General features: G+C 46.3%; 1 protein-coding gene across 1 annotated transcript; it reads right to left on the reverse strand.

The window, feature by feature from the left end:
* Positions 1 to 1,336: 1,336 nt before the first annotated feature.
* PTGER2 (prostaglandin E receptor 2) lies at positions 1,337 to 21,749 on the reverse strand (the record flags this gene model as incomplete). The annotated part of the gene is made up of 2 exons (XM_081864471.1): positions 1,337 to 2,888; positions 20,832 to 21,749. The coding sequence occupies 2 exons, from the start codon at positions 21,747 to 21,749 to the stop codon at positions 2,640 to 2,642; spliced, it is 1,167 nt and encodes a 388-aa protein (XP_081720597.1). The 3' UTR covers positions 1,337 to 2,639.
* Between the last annotated feature and the right edge of the window lie 211 nt (positions 21,750 to 21,960).

Consider the following 21,960-nt stretch of genomic DNA (forward strand, 5'->3'; position numbering starts at 1 on the left):
TGTTTTGTGTGTGTGTGTGTTTTATCTTGTAGTTTTACACCGTGAACTCCCCTGAGATCTGGGGATCAAGGGCAGCATACAAATTTAATAAATAATAGTAATAATAAATAAAATTCTTGGAGGAGAGGGCTATCAGCTGCTACTAGCGAAGCCCTGCCTCCACGGTCAGAGGAAGTGCTTCTGGATCCCAGCTGCTAGAAACCACAGGAGGAGAGAGGGCTCCTGAGGTTGGATCCTGCTTTTTTAGTGCCCCACAGGTATTTGGGTGGCCACTGTGAGGACCATATACTGGACCAGAAGGCCAGGGGCCTGACCCAGCAGAGCTATTGTTGTTCTTATGCTATTAATATTAATATCTACATGGTGCCTAGGGAACAACTTGCACTTTAATATCAGCAGGACAAAGGAGATGGTGTTGGACTTTCGGAGGAAGAGAGGAGAACTAGCCCCGCTGTACATCGGGGAGGGCTGTGTAGAGAGAGTCTCTTCCTTTGAATTCCCAGGAGTTTATCTCAGTGAAGACCTTACTTGGAAAATCAATACAACCCAGGTGGTTAAGAAAGCCCAACAGAGATTCCATCTCCTCAGAATATTGCGGAAGAACGATGTCAATCAACATTTGATGATCTCCTTCTACCGGTCCACAATAGAAAGTGTCCTTTCCTACTGCATCACGGTGTGGTACGCTGGTTTGACAATCAACTGATAGGAAGTGCCTACAGAGGGTGGTGAATACAGCACAAGATATTATGGGCTGTCTCGTGAATCCGCTGGATGAAATCGCGGAAGAACATTGCCTAGGGAGAGTGAGGAAAATTCACAGGGATGATTCACACCCTGGCCGGCACTTTCTTGATCTCCTGCCCTCGGGGAGAAGATATAGAAGCATGATTAGTTGCACCAACAGGGTAAAGAACAGCTTCTATCCGTGGGCTGTTAGGCTGCTAAATGAAAAGATAACAGGGCAACGGACTTTTGGGTTTGGTGGGTGTGTGCCAGTAAACAAGGGGAATTAAGACTAAGAGAGCTGAGTGGGGGGTGCTCGTGTAATCTCACTGTATACAAGTTGTACAAGTGACAATAAAGTATTTCAATTTCAATTCAGTTGAAAGACCCAACCTCTCAGAAGCTAACGTCTCCACATTCTGCCTCCTCTCTGTTTACCACACTTACTGGCCATTTTGTGCATAGTTTGCAGTAGTAAATTATGCCTCTACCTGCTTCAGGTAACAGCATCTTCCTTCTGGATTTGAAGATGTTGGTTTCAGTGTGTAGACGACAAAGCTAATGGTTCATATAAGATAACGCAAGCTAATACGGATTTTACCACATTGACCAACGACCAAATACAGTTTTACTGACATATAGCATCTGAAGCCAAAGCAAACAGGAGCGAGAAAACCCCTCCAATATCCAATTGCATTCAACAGCCAATGATAAAGTGTGCATCGTGTTCTTTGCATTGGCCCTGGCCTTCATCCGAGAGAAGAAACACGCAAAGACGACACCTTTGGTTACAGAGTGTTTTGCAAACAAATAATGGTTCTTCGGGGAGATAATTCTCCCTCTCTCTCAGTGCAACGTAAGGTCGATCCATCTAAGCATGCAAAAATCCCCCAAATTCAATCCTAGGCATCTCCAGGTGAGGATGGAAAAGACCCCTGCCTGAAATCTGGAAGAGAAAATTCCAGGAAGGAAAGACAATGATGACCCAGATGGACCAATGATCTGATGTTGTCTCCAATCTGAAGTCTCCAATGTTGCCACCTGAGGATTTCCTGGGAACAAGTTAGGATGGATGGCCATCTGTCAGGAAGCTGAAACAAAATAAAAAAATTCCTTCCAGTAGCCCCTTAGAGACCAACTAAGTTTCTTCTTGGTATGAGCTTTCGTGTGCATGCACACTTCTTCAGATACACTGAAGCAGAAGTCACCAGACCCTTATATATAGTGGGAGGGTGGGGAGGGGTATTACTCAGAAGGGTGGTGGGAATGGGTGATTGGCTGGTAGGGGTGGTAAACCACTTGACGACGGTTAACAACTGCAATCGGTCTTACAGGAAAAAGCAAAGGGTGAGATGGCTAAAAATAGCTTTATCATGCATAATGAGATAAGAATCCAACGTCTCTGTTCAGACCAGGTCTCTCCATGGTTTTAAGTTTGGTAATAAGTTGCAATTCAGCAGCTTCTCTTTCCAGTCTATTTCTGAAATTCTTTTGCAATATGACAGCTACTTTGAGATCTTGTATAGAATGTCCCAGGAGACTGAAGTCTTCTCCTACTGCTTTCTCTGTCTTGTGATTCCTGATGTCAGATTTATGTCTATTTTTCAAATTTTGTTTCAACTACGGCAGACCAGCACGGCTACCTACCTATGCCAGGATGTCTTTAGCTGTGATTCCCCCATGGCAGAACATTGGAGTAGAGTAGGACTCCTAAAAGTCCCTTCAAACTCTACAGGTCTAGGATGGAGTCATTTCAGACAATCGCCCTAGGGAAATGCAGGACAGGGCATACTTTTATGTCCACTAGGCATGCCAACATGGGAATGGAGAATTCCAGTCATTCTCCTGGAATTACCCCGAGGAACTGTCCAGAGATGGACTTTCAAACTTCTTCTCCAAAAACAGGAGACCGTTCACTGCCTGCAAATGCCAGCCTGTTCAACAGGCTTTGGTTTGGCAAAGGGAGGCCTCTGCCTGTCCGTAGTTTGTGGTTTTAGGGGCATCCGGCAGCAGAGGACAGAGCGTATCACCCTCAGGATAGGGGGCCGGAGGATGGCAAACACCCAGGGGTCAATGATGGAGTTGAAGGACAGGAACCGCATTGCCTGAAGGTCTTCCTTGTAATCCACACCTGGGTCAAAATGGTTCATAAAGGCACGGACCTGGAAAGAAACAAGAATAACAACACACTGTTTAGCAAAAGTAGAGACATCATCTTGCCAACAAAGGTCCGTATAGTAAAAGCTCTGGTTTTCCCAGTAGTGATGTACGGAAGTGAGAGCTGGACCATAAAGAAAGCTGATCGCCGAAGAATTTATGCTTTTGAATTCTGGTGCTGGAGGAGACACTTGAGAGTCCCATGGACTGCAAGAAGAACAAACCAATCCATCCTGAAGGAAATCAGCCCTGAGTGCTCACTGGAAGAACAGATCCTGAAGCTGAGGCTCCAATATTTTGGCCACCTCATGAGAAGAGAAGACTCCCTGGAAAAGACCCTGATGTTGGGAAAGATGGAGGGCACAAGGAGAAGGGGATGACAGAGGACAAGATGGTTGGATAGTGTTCTCGAAGCCACCAGCATGAGTTTGACCGAACTGCGGGAGGCAGTGGAAGACAGAAGTGCCTGGCGTGCTCTGGTCCATGGGGTGACGAAGAGTCAGACACGACTAAATGACTAAACAGCAACAGCAGTTTAGCAATTGTATAGTGCACAATGCTTAAAATGTTATGGGTTTTATTTCACAGAATTTATACGCCATGTGATTGGTAAAAACAGCAACTCCCTCAGAGTGGTTTACAAAGAGAACAAAACAATGACATTGTCAGTGAAAAACAAGTCCTTAAAACATTCAGGAGGAACAAAACAACCCGGCAATAAACTGAAAACAGATTGAATGTCAGAAGCAAGCTAGCAGTAGATCACACCATGCACATCGGAGTTAACTCTTGATTGGCAAAAATACGATCTGCAAGGACCCGGCAGAGTGTCAGGCCTAATGAACACAGCAACTCCTTCCCGGTAGGTCTTGCCCCAGTGAAGCAGTTGCTGAGACTGAAGGTGTCCACCTCCCCACAGCTGCCTAGGTCATCTCCTCTCCAGGGTTTTTTCCCGAGCAATTGGAGACTATGCCTGCATTCTGGCCTTTGCTCCTCGCTCTTCATGCCTCTTCTGACCCTGGGAGACAAGGGGGAAGTCACAGCAGGAGGGGGAGATACCTGTGACTCTTCACCAGCCTAACTCATCTCTGCCTCTCTCTCTTTTAGAAATAATTTTTATTATTTTTCAATTACAAAAACCCAATATAAGCCTTCTTATATCAATACCGAATTACAATACCAATTTGAATACAGGTTAATCAAATAGCCAGTTACAAAATTTAGGTGGCTCCCCGCATGCTAGCCTTCAAGGTTTAATAATTCCCTTTAATTACGATCCAATCTTAATAACAATCCCTTATACCACAGCTACAATGTTTTAATTTCAATTCGTATTAGCACATTTAATCATTTACGAGTCCGCTAGTAAAGTTCTCCTTTCTTCTTCCTGTGTGAGGTATTTATTTTAACCAATTATTCCTTTGGGTCTTTGCCAAATAGTATGTTCATCTTGGTTATTCCTGGTCTCCATCATGCCTTGTGTCTTTTTGTCTCGGTGCCATTCTAGAGCAGGCATGGCCAAACTTCGCCCTCCAGATGTTTTGGGACTACAATTCCCATCATCCCTGACCACTAGTCCTGTTAGCTAGGGATGATGGGAGTTGTAGTCCCAAGACATCTGGAGGGCCAAGTTTGGCCATGCCTGTTCTCGAGAGATCTCTATTTCTTTATTTTCCAGCCCCTCTGGCTGCAGTTGTAAATTTCCACCCATCTCTGCCTCTTGACCTCTCTTGTCCCACTCGCCTGTTTCAGCTTCTGCCTCCGATTTTGGACCTCTCTCTGCCACAGACTCTCCCACCTCACTAAGGCCTGTTACCCCTTCAGCTTCTGACACCTCCTCCTCCCAGTCTTCTCCCTGTGTCCACTCATCATTGCCCCACCACCAATCCCTGGGCTTTGAGCCTTCTTTCCTTGGTGGTTCCCCAACTGGTCCCTTCCAACTTTCCTCTGCGTCCAGCCAGTCCAAGACACTGAAACATATATATCAACGTTCTACATGGAATGTCAAATTATCACTTCTACAGGAGGCAGTGATGGTCAGTGGCTGTGATGGCCTGGGACTTGGGCTCGGACTCGGAACCAGAGGAGTCTCAGTCTGCACCGGATCCTCTGCCTCAGGCGGCACCTGAACCAAGTCTGGAGCCTGATCCTGAAGAGTCCCAGTCTGCACAGGTTCCCCTGCAACAAACCCCAGCTGGGCCGAGTCAGGGGCCTGAGCCTGCCCTGGCTCCAAATGTGGGGATGACCTTGTTGCCTCCAGCTGGGCCATCACTTACAGCTGCTCCACTACCAGTTGGGTCAGGAGAGGCTGAGGTGGTCCCTGGGTCTAGTAACCCACCAACGTCTCCTGAGCTGCAGAGACTGAAGTCTGAGAGAAGGAGAGACCTGAGTACTCGCAGGAGGAGTGCTCGCCTTTGGGTGAAACAGGGAGGTGAGTCATCAAGGGATCAGGACCAGCCGTTACCCCAACAAAGATAAAAGGCTGTCGGACCCCACCCCAGGTTGCGGAAGCAACGTTGCTGTTTGCCAGAACCTGCCTGAGATCCTGTACCTGCCCTTGCCTGGTTTCCTGCCTCGTGTCCTGCCTGGGCCCTGTTGGACTGACTCCTAGTGGAACCTTCAGATTCTGGACGAGTCCTGGATCGCGTTTCACGGGTTACCCCCGGGCCCAGCACAGTGGCTGCTAGTCATGACAGCAATGTCCTGTCTCCACTTTTGGAGACAGCAATGTTTGTGAATGTTTAGTCGTTTAGTGGTGTCCGCCTCTTCGTGACCCCCTGGACCAGAGCATGCCAGGCACTCCTGTCTTCCACTGCCTCCCGCAGTTTGGTCAGACTCATGCTGGTAGCTTCGAGAACACTGTCCCACCATCTCGTCCTCTGTCGTCCCCTTCTCCTTGTGCCCTCCATCTTTCCCCACATCAGGGTCTTTTCCAGGGAGTCTTCTCTTCTCATGAGGTGGCCAAAGTCTTGGAGCCTCAGCTTCACAATCTGTCCTTCCAGTGAGCACTTAGGGCTGATTTCCTTCAGAATGGATAGGTTTGTTCTTGCAGTCCATGGGACTCTCAAGAGTCTCCTCCAGCACCATAATTCAGTCACAAAAAGCCGGCCACTGTGAGAACTAGACGGGCCGTTGGCCTGATCCAGCGGGCTCTTACGTTCTCATGCCTGGGTAGGCTTGTCTGAACAAAAATGTTTTCAGCAGCTGCTGAAAAGAGCACAGTGAAGCCCTGATGTCAAAACTTCACAGGGCAGCAAAAAAGGACAATAGCACGCCCAGGAATATTCGTTAAATGGAGGAGGCATGTTGGGATCTGCTTTTGAACCTCAAGCGTTTTACGGGTGGAAAACGCTGCAGAGAATTACGTCAGCCAACCTAATACAGGAAACGCTTCAAACGATGCTCTGACTGTGTGGACTTAATTGCATTGCAGCAGCAGAACACAGGAAATTGTTGAGGGTCTGGCTCACAGTCCAGGGTGAATTTGTGGTTGTGGTTTTGCCTCCAGGCTTACGCCAGCCTCCTTTTTCAGCCTCTGAGCTGCTCCGTCCCACTTCTTTTTTAAAATAAATTTATTTATGCTTTTCAGGTTTATGCATTTCACTAACTGGACAATCATCTTAAAAAGCAGAGACATCACCTTGCCAACAAAGGACCGTATAGTTAAAGCTCCGGTTTCCCCAGCAGTGATGTATGGAAGTGAGAGCTGGACCATCAAGAAGGCTGATCGCCGAAGAATGGATGCTTTTGAATTATGGTGCTGGAGGAGACTCTTGAGAGTCCCATGGACTGCAAGAAGAACAAACCGATCCATTCTGAAGGAAATCAGCCCTGAGTGCTCATTGGAAGGACAGATCCTGATGTTTGGAAAGATGGAGGGCACAAGGAGAAGGGGACGACAGAGGACGAGATGGTGGGACAGTGTTCTCGAAGCTACCAGCATGAGTTTGACCAAACTGTGGGAGGCAGTGGAAGACAGGAGTGCCTGGCGTGCTCTGGTCCATGGAGTCACGAAGAGGTGGACACGACTCAACAACTAAACAACAACAACAACTTGACAATCATTTTAACATTTCAAAACTTGACTTCCTTTCCCCTCTTTCTGCAGTTCCTTAAATGTATTTTTCATAACTTCTGCATATCGAAATTAACTTAATTTGCTCATTTAGTTTTCATCTGCTTTATATATATACTCCTATATTGGAAATGTAACGAAATTGAAGGTACCTTTTTTCACCTGTGGTGGACCTGCCCAAAGATTAAAGCCTTTTGGGAAATGATTTATAATGAAATTAAGAAGGTACTTAAATGTACTTTTCATAAGAAACCAGAGGCATTTCTCTTGGGCATGGTTGGCCAATTGGTGTCAAGAAAGGATAAGACTTTTTTTCTGTATGCTACCACAGCAGCAAGGATACTTTTAGCAAAGTACTGGAAGACGCAAGAATTGCCTACACTGGAAGAATGGCAGGCGAAAGTGATTGACTTTATGGGACTGGCAGAAATGACCGGCAGAATCCGTGACCAAGAGAAAGAGACGGTGGAGGAAGATTGGAAGAAATTTAAAGTTTATCTTAAGAACTGTTGTAAAATTGATGAACGCTAAAATGCCAAGGGAAAGGAAGATGCAGAATTGCAGCGGAAATTATTTGATGAATTAAGATGAAATAGAGAAAGAATAAGTTATAAATATAACTGGACTAAGGGGTTGCTGAAAAACTGTAAAACAAGGATGCAGAGAGGGTGAGGTATGGGGAAGTCGGGGAAAGAAGGTTTATGAAAATGAGGATATGAAATTACACTTGTTTGTATGTTTTTGTTTGTTGATGTTTTGTTTGTTTTTAAAAATGAAAATCAATAAAAATTTTTATTAAAATATATATATATATATATACTCCTATAAAACTGTAGGCTATGACAATAATCCTGCCAATGTTCTTAACTGCTTACAATTTATCTGTAAATATTCAGTAAACCATTTCCATTCTTTTATATATATATAAATTTTGTTATTTTGATTTCTTATTCTTCCGGTAAGTTTCGCCATTTCTGCATATTCCATAATTTTTTGTATCCATTTTTCCTTTACTGGGACTTCTGCTTCTTTCCATTTTGGGGCAAGTAGCATTCTTGCTGCTGTAGTAGCATACATAAATAAATGTCTATACTATTAGGTAGTTCTGTCCCTATAATTCTCAAAAGAAAATCTTCTGGAGGGTTTTTTTAGAGTTTTTTTACAAACGTTATTTTAGACATCCTTTTCATTTCATTATATATCATTTCCCAGTAAGCTTTCTCTCTCTCTTTGGTGATTCCTCCTAGCTGAGTAAGATTGTCTTTCATAAACACGGTTTTAACAGTGAGTCCGTAAGTGACTGTGAAGGCCAATTCTGGATCCACACGTCCTTCCACAGTGGGGACATAGGTTTCCAGACGGGAGTTGATCACGGTGTGGATTTGCCAAGCGTGCCTTCCTCTTAGCACGTTTCTCCCTTGCGTCCTGAGTTCGAGTGTCTTCAAAGCCCAGGACACCTTTGGTAAAGGCTGTTCTCCAACTGGAGCGCTCGCAGGCCAGTGTTTCCCAGTTGTCAGTGTTTATACTACATTTTTTAAGATTTGCCTTCAGAAAGTCTTTAAACCTCTTTTGCTGACCACCAGCATTACGCTTTCCATTTTTAAGTTCAGAATAGAGTACAGTGGTACCTTGGGTTACAGACGCTTCAGGTTACAGACTCCACTAACCCAGAAATAGTACCTCGGGTTAAGAACTTTGCTTCAGGATGAGAACAGAAATCGCACGGCGGTGGCAGCGGGAGGCTCCATTAGCTAAAGTGGTACCTCAGCTTAAGAACAGGTTAAGAATGGACCTATAGAACGAATTAAGTTATTAACCCGAGGTACCACTGTACTGTTTCTGACAGTGGAAACGGACATATTCACCTGTTGTGGGGTATATCGGGGACAGAATCTAAGATCTGCTTCTACATGCAGAACAGATGCTTCACCACTGAATTCAGATCGTCCCACAAAGCAATCATGCTATATGGTACATGATTTTTGTGAGGTTCCAAAACTGGCATGCAGCACTCACTTGTCACGGAATGTAGTGCTGGTGACTAGTTTAAATAATCATAGTTTCTTCTTTTATGTAAACAGCAGACGGAAAATTGGAAGTTCCCCTTTTGCATTATTATTATTATTTTTGCTCATGTTTCTTTCTCACTCTCTCTTTTCTCCCTTTATCTCTATAGTCCCTTTCTTTTCTTCTTCCATTTTTTCCTTTGTTTTGTACCTTTCGTGGCTGCAATTTTACTGCATTCTGGGGAAATCTCAATAAAAAATTGCATTTTTAAAAAAATGGGCAGGGGCTACCATGCCAAAAGATCAATTGCCTAACAGGTCCCTGTGAGAGTGCCTTTTCTGCAGATCGAAGCAGCGGAATGAGCATGCATGGATGGGGTAAGGCGATATTCAGTAGAGCTTACTCCCAGGGAAGTGTCTTGCACAGCCACCTTCAAAATGATGCACACTAGACAAAGATCCGTATAGTTAAAGCCATGGTTTTCCCAGTAGGGTTGTATGGAAGTGAGAGCTGGACCATAAAAAAGGCTGATTGCCGAAGAATTGATGCTTTTGAATTCTGGTGCTGGAGGAGACTCTTGAGAGTCCCACGGACTGCAAGAAGATCAAACCTCTCCATTCTGAAGGAAACCAGCCCTGAGTGCTCACTGGAAGGACAGATCCTGAAGCTGAGGCTCCAATACTTTGGCCACCTCGTGAGAAGAGAAGACTCCCTGGAAAAGACCCTGATGTTGGGAAAGATGGAGGGCGCAAGGAGAAGGGGACAACAGAGGACAAGATGACTGGACAGTGTTCTCGAAGCTACAAGCACGGGTCTGACCAAACTGCGGGAGGCAGTGGAAGACAGAAGTGCCTGGCGTGCTCTGGTCCAGGGGGTCACGAAGAGTCGGACACGACTAAACGACTAAACAAAAACAGACAAAGATGTGCCACTGATCTCATTTTGCAGCATGCACCAGCTGCTAGGAGTCACAAGCTGTGAAGATGCGCTCTTTTGCTCAGACCCTGCTTGCAATTTTCTCATGGGGCAGCTGACTGGCCACCATGAGAACTGCATGCTGTACTAGATGGGAGTTTGGCCTGGTCCAGCTGGACTTAAGTGCTATGCATCATTTGTCTTATTTTGCTATTTCTTGGGAAAGGAAGGAGTTATGCAAGACTCTGAGCAACACTACCCCCCCCGCCCCCACCTAACCACCAGAATTCTTACTGGCTTGTGAAGTGTCAGGCAGCGTCAGCCAGAAACTTACTTTTGTATCTAAATAATCTGTAATGAATTGGGGGGGGGGGATGTTTAAAATTCACTTTTCCAAAAAACAACCACCAGAGTCCTTTCTATTGGGGATAATTCAGAATGAAATCCCTAGGTGTCAAAAAAAATATTTATTTATGTACGCTACTACTGTGGCCCATGTTTCGTTAGCCCCCAAATGGAAAATGAGTGAGGTCCTAGCCAAAGAAGAATAGAGATTTAAGATGACAGAATATGCACAACTCACAGACATAACATATAGAATAACAGAACAAGAACATATGTTTAAAGAAGATTGGAAAACGTTTATTGAATATATGGAGGGGGGAATTGTGTACACCTGAAAACGTTGGCAGCATTAAGATAAATTCAACAGTGTAAATAAGCTTTGATGGATGCCTTTATGGAATATTGAATGGTTTGGTTTTTGTAAAATATGCAGGAATCTATGATATGCAAAATGGACCATGGAAGGAAAAGAAGGGAAGTCTTTGATATTTTAAGGATGTTAAAATGAGTATTTTAAATTGTATAGCAGAAAATTTAATTTTAAAATTATATATGTAAAAAGAAACTTACTTTTGGTTTTATAAAAATATTATTTTACTTGTTTTTTATTATTAAATTTATATACCGCCCGTCATTAAAAGGGCAGCTCACAGAATAAAATACAAAACACAAGAAAGTAATTAAACCCAAACAACAAAACAATACCCACCCCACCGAGAAATCACAGAAATAATTCTGAGATTTGCAGGAAGCTCCATTCATTATGGCACCCTCCCCTCCCCTCTGCAGAATCGTGGCGTTCAGGAGGCCCTGGAAGCAATAAGACCTGCAAAACTCCTCATGTATCCATGCCTCAGTTTATTCACCATCCAAACCAGGGATGAGAAAACTGTCTCCTTCCAGACTGTGGTTAGGCTACATTGCCCAGTGCTGGATGGAGCTGATGGGAGTTGGGGCTCCAACGGCACCATGACTTGGAAGAACATGTTGTGGGGCAGAGTCAGTGTGGTGTAATGGTTAGAGTATGGGTTGGCAAACTAAGGTCTGCGGCCGGATCAGGTCCAATTGCCTTCTGGCTGCGGCCCACGGACAGTCCGGGAATTGCCAGCACGCACGCATTCTTTCCCTCTCCCTCCCTCTTCTTCACACAGCAGTGCCAGCGGTGTCTCCTCCCTCCCTCCCAGCTTCTCCCTGTGCCTTCCTCTTAGCACGTTTCACCCTTGTGTCCTGCGTTCGAGTGTCTTCAAAGTCCATGACACTTTGGTAAAGGCTGTTCTCCAACTGGAGCGCTCACAGGCCAATGTTTCCCAATTGTTGGTGTTTATACTGGTGCTGGAGGAGACTCTTGAGAGTCCCATGGACTGCAAGAAGATCAAACCTCTCCATTCTGAAGGAAATCAGCCCTGAGTGCTCACTGGAAGGACAGATCCTGAAGCTGAGGCTCCAAGACTTTGGCCACCTCATGAGAAGAGAAGACTCCCTGGAAAAGACCCTGATGTTGGGAAAGATGGAGGGCACAAGGAGAAGGGGATGACAGTGGACGAGATAGTTGGACAGTGTTCTCGAAGCTACCAGCATGAGTTTGACCAAACTGCGGGAGGCAGTGGAAGACAGGAGTGCCTCGCGTGCTCTGGTCCAGGGGGTCACGAAGAGTCGGACACCACTAAACGACTAAACAACAACATACTATATTTTTAAAGATTTGCCTTGAGAGAGTCTTTAAACCTCTTTTGTTGACCACCAGCACGACGCTTTCCATTTTTAAGTTCGGAATAGAGTACAGTGGTACCTTGGGAGACAGACACTTCAGGTTACAGCCTCCGCTAACCCAGAAATAGTACCTCGGGTTAAGAACTTTGTTTCAGGATGAGAACAGGAATTGCACAGCGGTGGCGCAGTGGCAGCGGGAGGCCCCATTAGCTAAAGTGGTGCTTCAGGTTAAGAACAGACCTCCAGAATGAATTAAGTTCTTAACCCGAGGTACCACTGTAGTTGCTTTGGAAGATGATCATTAGGCATCCGCACAACAGGACCAGTTCAACGAAGTTGATGTTGGAGAATCATTGCTTCGACACTGGTGATCTATTATTATCCCTCCTTTCAATGTTTTATATCCCCCAACACTGAAAGTAATGGGGGCACCCATGAACTAAATGACTGGAATCCAAGGCAGCACCAAACAACTGTCATAGGATTTCTGCTTGCGTAACGAGACTTCCGTCCATCTCCCTCCCTTCGCCTTGCACCCTCCCCAAAAATCTGCTCCTGATTTAGGGGAGGAGAAGGTCCCACTGGGAATGGAAAACACAAGAATTACCAACTGTGGAAGAATGGCAGATGAAGGTGTTGGACTTTATGGAGCTGGCTGATCTCATTGGGAGAATCCGCGACCAGAAAGAAGAGGAATATCAAGAAGACTGGAAGACATTTAAAGATTATTTGAATAAATATTGTAACATTAAAGATTAGTAATTACTTGAAAGTACCAAATAGGCCTAGGATTAAATTAGGATTAAATAAATAAATGAGAAATAGAGTGCTAAGAAAAGTTAAGAAATTTGATTATAATCGGAATATTGTTTTTTGAATAAGGATATTGGAAAACTGCTACATTCAGTTACAAGGAAATTCAGATAGAAGAGACTAGAGGAAGTCAAGTAATATGTTTATGAAGTTTAGCTAATTAATTAATTTTTATTGTATATGTGTTTATGGTTGTATTTTGGGTTATCATTTGTTATATCTGTTTTTTTATTTATTTTTGTTTTATTGATTTTATAGTGTGTTGTGTTTGTATGAAACTTAATAAATATTACTGGGGGAAAATAAAAGAAGGTCCCAGTGGGAAAGTGGGAATTCTCATGCAGACTCAGGACGGTGACTTATCGCTGTGCTAAATGCCGGCTAAGAAAGTCCCAGGCAGTCCAGGACGAAAGAATGCACAACTGCAGTCCCCTTTCTGACCCGTCCCATTGCAGATCCGTCAGCTGTACCATCTCCAATTATGACTCAGCCGGACCGGGGTGGGGGCAAATGAAGTGGAGAAGATGTTTCAAGGCTGTTGAGACCCAGAGCTAAATACTGGGGGCCAACAGCCGAATGTCAATATCTTGTTATAATAAACTTTGGCCAGAGACTGTAAGGATAGAAAGAGAGAGAAATATCTAAATTAATGGTTCTTATTAGCCTGAGTAGCACCAAGTTAAAAAAAAAAGAGGAATGTAAATGTGTAAAATGGATGGTAATTGCAGCCAGGCAGGTTATAGCGAGTAACTGGAAAAATGCAGAAGAGCTAGGGGTGAACCAATGGAGGAAAAAACTGAATAATATTATAATTTTAGAATACCTAACTGTGAAGATACACAGAACGAAAGGGTTTAAGGTCAGGGAGAAAGAGGAGGATTGGTTTGAGACAAGGGCTGTGCTGCGATGGACACCACAGCAAAGGTACGGTGATCCATACTAGCAAAGGAAAGGAATGGCTTATCCCTGCTTCCTCTTGTCCAAGTGCAAACGGCAATTCAGGTTTTTCCGGGTCGACGTTTGCTCCGATTTAGAAGAAGAAGAAGAAGAGTTTGGATTTGATATCCCGCCTTTCACTCCCTTTAAGGAGTCTCAAAGCGGCTCACATTCTCCTTTCCCTTCCTCCCCCACAACAAACACTCTGTGGGGTGAGTGGGGCTGAGAGACTTCAGAGAAGTGTGACTGGCCCAAGGTCACCCAGCAGCTGCATGTGGAGGAGCAGAGACGCGAACCCGGTTCCCCAGATTATGAGACTACTGCTCTTAACCACTACACCACACTGGCTCTCTTTAGAGCCGAACAGCGGGTTTTCCCTGGGAATGAAGAATGGCAGGTGGAAAACCACTCAGACCTGCGCACAGGGCAAGCGGAGGAAGTGTGAACCAGCCCAAAGTTTCTCCTCGTCATATATATTGACTCAGCATTTGCTTCTGGCTTTTCCATGTGTGGTATTTTCATTTTGTAATAAGCCGCCCTCTGGCTAATTTGAGCTGGCTGCTGTGCTATTGCTAGTAGCTCCCTGGGATTTCAGCCTTGTTTACACAGTTGGCTTGCTCATCTCATGCCATAAAAACTAACGCATATAAACAGAAAGCCATTTAAATGTTTTGCATTCTATTGCACTTTTTAAGAGTTTCCCCTTTTTATGCCGCGAGAGGCTGGAAAGAGTCCCGAAGGTGGATTGAACATTACAGATTGTATCCACCTAACCATCCCTGGAATACCGGGCAATGTTTTGTGTTATTGTTGTCATCCATCCGTCTTGAGAGACAATGGGGGTGAGCCCCCGGGGGTGAAGTCAAACTGCTGTGTTAGCCGCTCCGAAGGGACCCCCCCCCCCGGGCGCAAGCCAAGGCAGTGTGTCTGGAGGTCCTGAACTGCCCAGACGACAAGACCCCCCTCTCGGTCTTACTGAAGTGGTCCAAAGGAAAGTAGAGCAGCGCATGGAAACAGCGTTGACCTTCCCGCCGGCGCCGTACCTATTTATCTACTTGCACTTTGACATGCTTTCGAACTGCTAGGTGGGCAGGAGCAGGGACAGAGCAATGGGAGCTCTCCCCGTCGCAGGGATTCGAACCACCGACCTTCTGATTGGCAAGTCCTAGGCTCTGTGGTTTAACCCACAGCGTCACCCGCGTCCCTATGAAAATAAAAGAATTAAGGTCTAATATATATATTAAATATTCATGGATTTGCCAGGCAAACATCGGCTCTGGCGTGTGATAGGAATTTTGAGGTCTTAGATATATGGTAATGTTCATAAGCGTACCAATCAAGCACGGCACAGGAAGACCGACCTGAAACCATTTTTGATTCCCAAACTGACCAAATGTTTTCTCTGCAAGATCAAAGGAAAATGGAAAAGCCTCCCCATTGTCTTTTCCTTCACAAAACCTGTCTTAAGGGTATGTCTGTGTATGAATAGGGTGAGCCTGTGACCTGGCTCAGGAACTAAGTATTTATCATTACAAAAGACTGGCCAGGCTCTCCAGGGTATCCAATCAAGTAAGCATCAACAGATAACCTGCCAGACAAGAGGTAAACAACACACTCAGATTTCTGTTGTAGACCGCCCCTTCAGTGATGTAGGTATGATGTGTCTGGGGGGAGGTCTTGGGCTACACCCCTTCTGTGGTGTATGTATGATGTTTTTGGGGGTGGTCTTGAACTCCAGGGTAGGCAATTTAAAATGTCTATATAGGGGTGGGCACACCTTGGTTCTGGGTCCTCCTCCTTCTCCTGCGTGTGAAGGGGGCACCCTGTTGCAACAGTTCAATAAAGATCAGGCTTACTAGCTGCTTTGCTTCTCCGTATTCTCTGGTTGGCCTCTGTTATTTTCTCCTACCAATAGGGAACCTACGTAAGGACTCTATAAGGGCTCATGTGTCCCCCATAAGGAAATAAGGGCAGATTTTTGTTTATTACAGAGTCATCCAACCGCCTTAGGGACTCCCCTCCAGATTTGTGTGAGGTTTACTCCTGAGCCTCTTCCTTTTATTTTATGTTAAACAATTTTCATGAATTTTCAATTACAAAAATCTAATATAAGCCTTATATTAATTCCAAATTGCAGTACAAATTCAAGTACAAATCAATAACAAAGCCAATTATAAAAATGTATATGTCCCACCCCCCTGCGTGCTGTACTTCAAGGTCTGTTGATTCCCTTTCACTCTGCTTCCGATCTATTACTCAATCCAATTACAATCCACTCTTGATAAAATCCCTTGTACCCCAGCTACAGTGATTGACTTCAATTCGTATTAAGACATTTAGCAATTTGTAAATCCGCAAGGGAAGTTTTCCTTTCTTCTTCCTGCATGAGGTTTTAATTTCCATCCACTGTTCCTTAGCCTCTTCATTATTAACAATACAAATGAACCAATAAAATTGACAATATTGGACTGCTCAATGGACAGCCCTACTGTCCTACTACAGTGACCGTGTTTGCTCTATCATTGCAGGAGTTCTTAAGTCTATTCCTCCCCTCGCCCCGTCCACTGACACACCAGGGGTTCAAATTGCTCACCCAGCCCATCTCGGAAAGGTTATGGGAAGCAGACTTGAAAATTATGGCATGTTGTATGTATGCTGGAAGAAAACTACAGCGGTACCTCGGGTTACAGACGCTTCGGGTTACAGACTCCACAAACCCAGAAATAGTACCTCGGGTTAAGAACTTTGCTTCAGGATGAGAACAGAAATTGCACGGTAGCGGCGCAGTGGCGGCAGGAGGCCCAATTAGCTAAAGTGGTGCTTCAGGTTAAGAACAGTTTCAGGTTAAGAATGGACCTCCAGAACGAATTAATCTCTTAACCCGAGTTACCACTGTATATGAAAATGATGTACCAGTAGTATTTGACTCCTAGGACGTGGGTGGCGCTGTGGTCTAAACCACAGAGCCTAGGACTTGCCGATCAGAAAGTCGGCGGATCGAATCCCCGCGAAGGGGTGAGCTCCCGTTGCTCGGTCCCAGCTCCTGCGAACCTAGCAGTTTGAAAGCACACCAGTGCAAGTAAATAAATAGGTACTGCTCCGGTGGGAAGGTAAACAACTTTTCCGTGTGCTGCTCTGGTTTCACCAGAAGCGACTCAGTCATGCTGGCCACATGACCCAGAAAAACTGTCTGCGGACAAATGCCAGCTCCCTCGGCCAGTAAAGCGAGATGAGCACCGCAACCCTAGAGTCATCTGCGACTGGACTTAACTGTCAGGGGTCATTTAGCTTTTAAGCTAGCAAATAGGTCAATAGGACAAGTCCAAATACCTGCTGGAAATGTAAAGAAAAAGAAGGTACCTTTTATCATGTGTGATGGACCTGTAAGGTATTAAAAGCTTTCTGGGAGATGATATACTGTACAGTGGACGCTCGGGTTGCGAACATGATCTGTGCGGGATGCACGTTTGCAACCCGCAGCATTCGCAACCCTTGTCTGCACACGGGCGGGTTGCGATTCGGCGCTTCTGCGAATGCGTGACTGCCAAAACCCAGAACTAACCCGTTCTGGTACTTCTGGGTTTCGGTGGTCCGCAACCCAAAAAAACGCAACCTGAAGCGGCTGTAACCAGAGGTATGACTGTATAATGAAATGAAAATAAAATGTTTAAAAGAACCTTTGTTAAAAAACCCCTAGAAGCTTTCTTTTTAGGAATTACAGGTACTGACATCCCAAAGAGCAGAAACGACTTTTCATGTATGGAACAATAGCTGCTCAGATGCTACTAGCCCAGAGACAGAAAAAATGCAAAGTCCCTAACAGAGAGGAATGGCAAGCTAAGATGATGGTCTATGCCGAAATGGCAAAGCTGACTGGAGAACTCCGGAACCAAGAGAACAAAAACTTTTTAAAAGATTGATTAAGGATAAAACTAATAAGAATGAATTTGCTGATTAATTTTAAATTGGAATACAAGAAAGGGAGGCGTGAGGAAGTCAGGAAAATAAGTTTATGAAAGTTAAAAATTTGAAAAGAGGGTTTTCTTTTCTTATTTTTTTGTTAACTTTTTTCTTTTTTCTTTTTTCTATTTTTCTATTTCACTGTATGTTGATTGTTTGTATTTTTGTTATTGGATGTTTTTTGTGTGAAATGTCTTTTTTCTTTTTGTAAAACTTAATAAAATATTATTTTAAAAAAAACAAAAAACAAAAACTTTTTAAAAGAATGGGAATTTTCAAATAAGTTATCTAGGAGACCACTATAAGCAGATGAAAAGATTAGCAGGATTTTAATTCCACTTGTAATGTAATAAAAACTATGGACAATATAGATTGATATAAAATTTAGAGTATGGAAGAATATGCGGTTGTAAATGTTGAAAATAGGATTCCATGGAGGGGTTGTGGGGAAGTCGCGAGATTCAGAGTAATCTCAATATATGGATATGTATTTGGATTGTTATAATTTCATATTTGTAAAACCAAACAAAAATGATTAAAACAAGAAGAAGAAACTGGTAAAGAGTGGAGACCCTTTTCGGATCATCTGAGAAAATATTTGTCAAACGAAATTCCAGGCAGGACTTGAAAGGCAAGCAAAGGGATGTAATGTAAGATATACATTTTTTTGGGGGGGGGAGTACTGTATTTAAGACGCGGGTGGCGCGGTGGGTTAAACCACAGAGCCTAGGACTTGCCGATCAGAAGGTCGGTGGTTCGAATCCCTGCGACGTGGTGAGCTCCCATTGTTCGGTCCCTGCTCCTGCCAACCTAGCAGTCCGAAAGCATGTCAAAGTGCAAGTAGATAAGTAGGTACGGCGCCGGCGGGAAGGTAAACGCCGTTTCCATGCACTGCTCTGGTTTGCCAGAAGCGGCTTTGTCATGCTGGCCACATGACCCAGAAGCTGTACACCGGCTCCCTCGGCCAATAAAGCGAGACGAGCACCGCAACCCCAGAGTCGGCCACGACTGGACCTAATGGTCAGGGGTCCCTTTACTTTTACCTTACTCTATTTAAGGCAGCAGATAAAGGATTTGAACAGAAACATCGTGGAAGTAAGGATGGGAGGTCAAAACGCCAGGGGAAGGTTGTACAGGAACTGAACGGAATTGGTTAAACTCTATGAAAATTGATAAAAATTTATGGGGGAGGAAGAGTGGTTAGACACTGGCATAAATCGCAGGAGGAAAGTGATTGATGCCTCACATTTAACATGTCTTTAAGAGTCATCCTGAGCCCTTAATGCTAAACATCCAAGACTCTGGGGCATCGGAAGCTGCCTTATCAGCACAGCTGCGTCAAAAGGCTGCAGGGTCTTTGGGGAAGGCCAAGAGCTCACTGGGAGAACACCTGCTCTGCCTGCAGAAGGCCGCAGATTCAAACCCAGCTGCTTTCGGGGCCAGCAGCAGAGGGTGCTCAAGCTGGGCATCTGCCAGGGCCCCACAGCCAGCGGAAGACACATGGATCTTAACTCTGTACCGTTCTGGTTGCCTCGCTTCAAAAAGGATATTGTACTTTGGGGAATGGTTCCAAAAAGGGCAACCGAAATTATCAAAGGGCTGGAGAAGAGAAGATTTAGAGATGTGGGACGCGGGTGGCGCTGTGGGTTAAAACACAGAGCCTAGGACTTGCCGATCAGAAGGTCGGCGGTTCGAATCCCCGCGACGGGGTGAGCTCCCGTTGCTCGGTCCCTGCTCCTGCCAACCTAGCAGTTCGAAAGCACGTCAAAGTGCAAGTAGATAAATAGGAACTGCTCCGGCGGGAAGGTAAACGGTGTTTCCGTGCGCTGCTCTTGTTCGCCAGAAGCGGCTTAGTTCTGCTGGCCACATGACCCGGAAGCTGTACGCCGGCTCCCTCGGCCAATAAAGCGAGATGAGCGCCGCAACCCCAGAGTCGGCCACGACTGGACCTAATGGTCAGGGGTCCCTTTACCCCTTACCTGATGGCTGTTGTTAGCCGCTCTAAACCCGGCTTTGGCCAGGGATGGCGGGATACAAATAAAATAATAATAACAATAATAATTACTATTATTACTATTAGCCTCCTTCAAATATCTGAAGGGCTCTGATCACATGGAAGAGGCTTGTTTTCTACTACTCCAGAGTTTAGGACTTGAACTAACGGATTCAAATGACAAGAAAGGAGATTCCAGCTAAACATCAGTCTGCAGAGCATGAGACTCTGCATGTCATGGTCATGGGTTCAAATCCGATGTTGGGGGAAAAGATTCCTGCATTGCAGGGGTTGGACTAGATGCCCCTCGTGGTCCCCTCCAGCTCTACAATTCTATGATCAGGAAGACCTTTCTGACAGTATGAGCTGTTCAGCAGTGGAATGGATTCCCTTGACGGTGTCTCTGAAAATTTTTACGCATCGCTTGGGAAGACAGGCGAACTAATACCAGTGTACTGGAAGAAGCAAAGATCACCAGTGTCAAAGCAATGATTCTTCAACATCAACTTTGTTGGATTGGTCATGTTGTGTGGATGCCTGATGATCGTCTTCCAAAGCAACTACTCTATTCCGAACTTAAAAATGGAAAGTGGAATGCTGGTGGTCAACAAAAGAGGTTTAAAGACTCTCTCAAGGCAAATCTAAAAAAATGTAGTATAAACATTGACAACTGGGAAACACTGGCCTGCGAGTGCTCCAGTTGGAGAACAGCCTTGAGTAAAGGTGTCATGGGCTTTGAAGACACTCGAACTCAGGACACAAGGGAGAAACACACTAAGAGGAAGGCACACTTGGCAAATCCACACCGTGATCAACTCTCGCCCGGAAACCAATGTCCCCACTGCGGAAGTACGTGTGGATCCAGAACTGGCCTGCACAGTCACTGACGGACTCACTGCTAAGACGGTGTTCATGAAAGACAATTTTACTCAGCTACGAGGGATCAAAAAAGAAGAAGTTGAGATTCCTATATTGCAGGGGGTTGGACTAGATGACCCCTGGGGGTCCCTTCCAATGCTACAGTGCTACAATTCTGTAAACCTCTTTAAGAGACCCTTTCACTCTGATGCAGCCCCAGCCCCATGGCAGCTCACCCCGCACCTCTTGGCCAGCTGCTGGCTGGCTGCTTGTGCCCCAGGATTTTGGACTGCTCCCCGAGGGGGCGTCCCCATCGCATCCTCCCTCCCCACTCACAGTGAAAGGCAGGGAGCACACCGCGAAGGTGATGGTGATGATGGCGAGGAGGATGAGGTGGTCCAGCTCCTCGAACATGGACAGCTGCTTCCTGGCCGCGCACCTGGGGCTGGGCGCCTGGCCGTCGGAGGACGCCGTCTGGCGGAGCTGGGAAGAGGACGAGGACGAAGCGGCGGCTGCAGCAGCTGCGGTCGCCCGTCGGGTGGCTTTGCCCCTCCGCTGCATGCGGAGGAGGTTGACGATGACGCTGAGGTTGCAGAGCAGCACGGCCAGGATGAGCAGCAGCAGCAGCGACGCGTAGAGGAGAGAGAAGGCGCCCCCCGACGACAGCTCCGCCGCGCCGCCGGCCCGCGGGAAGTGCATCTGGATGAAGCACCAGGTGCCCGGGCAGTACTGGACGTAGCGGCCGAAGCCGAGCAGCGGCAGGGCGCAGAAGGCGGCGGCCAGCGCGTAGAGGGCCGGCAGGGCGGCCAGCAGGAGCGGCGCGACGGGGCGGGCGCTCAGGAGGCGCTCGTACAAGTAGGGCGCGCCGATGGCCAGGCTGCGCTCCAGCGCCATGGCGCCCAGGCATCCCATCGTGGCCAGGCTGAAGAAGCTCATGGCGAAGGCGAAGTAGAGGCACACGCCGCCGCCGTCGGACAAGCCGCGCAGCGTCCGCCGGCGCCCGTAGGCTGCCAGCACTACGGGGCTCAGCAAACACGTGCCCAGCAGGTCCGTCAGCACCAGCGCCATCACCAACACGTGGAAGGGCGCCAGGCGCTCCCGGCGAGCCCGACGGCGAGCCCGCGCCCGCAGCAGCAGCCCCAGCGCCGTCACGTTGCCCAGCACACCGGCCGCGAACATGAGCGCCGCACTGGCCGGGCTCTCGCCCGACGGCGGACGCAGCTCCAGCGCCGCCTCGCAGCTCGTGGTGTTCATCGGAGGGACTGCGCTCAGCGCGGTCCGTCAAGAGGGAAGGCTGGCGGAGGCGGAGAAGCCGGCGGGGGCGGGACCAGGCGACGCCTCCCTCCCTCCCTCCCTTCCTCCCTCCCTGTTGTTTTTTTTTTAAAATAATTTTTAAACATATTAATTGTCATATGTGTGACATCTTAGTGTATTTTTTGTCTTTGTGGAAGCCGCCCAGAGTGGC

This window comes from Podarcis erhardii, assembly GCF_964252035.2.
Source record: "Podarcis erhardii genome assembly, chromosome: 1".
Taxonomy (NCBI): Eukaryota; Metazoa; Chordata; class Lepidosauria; order Squamata; family Lacertidae; genus Podarcis; species Podarcis erhardii.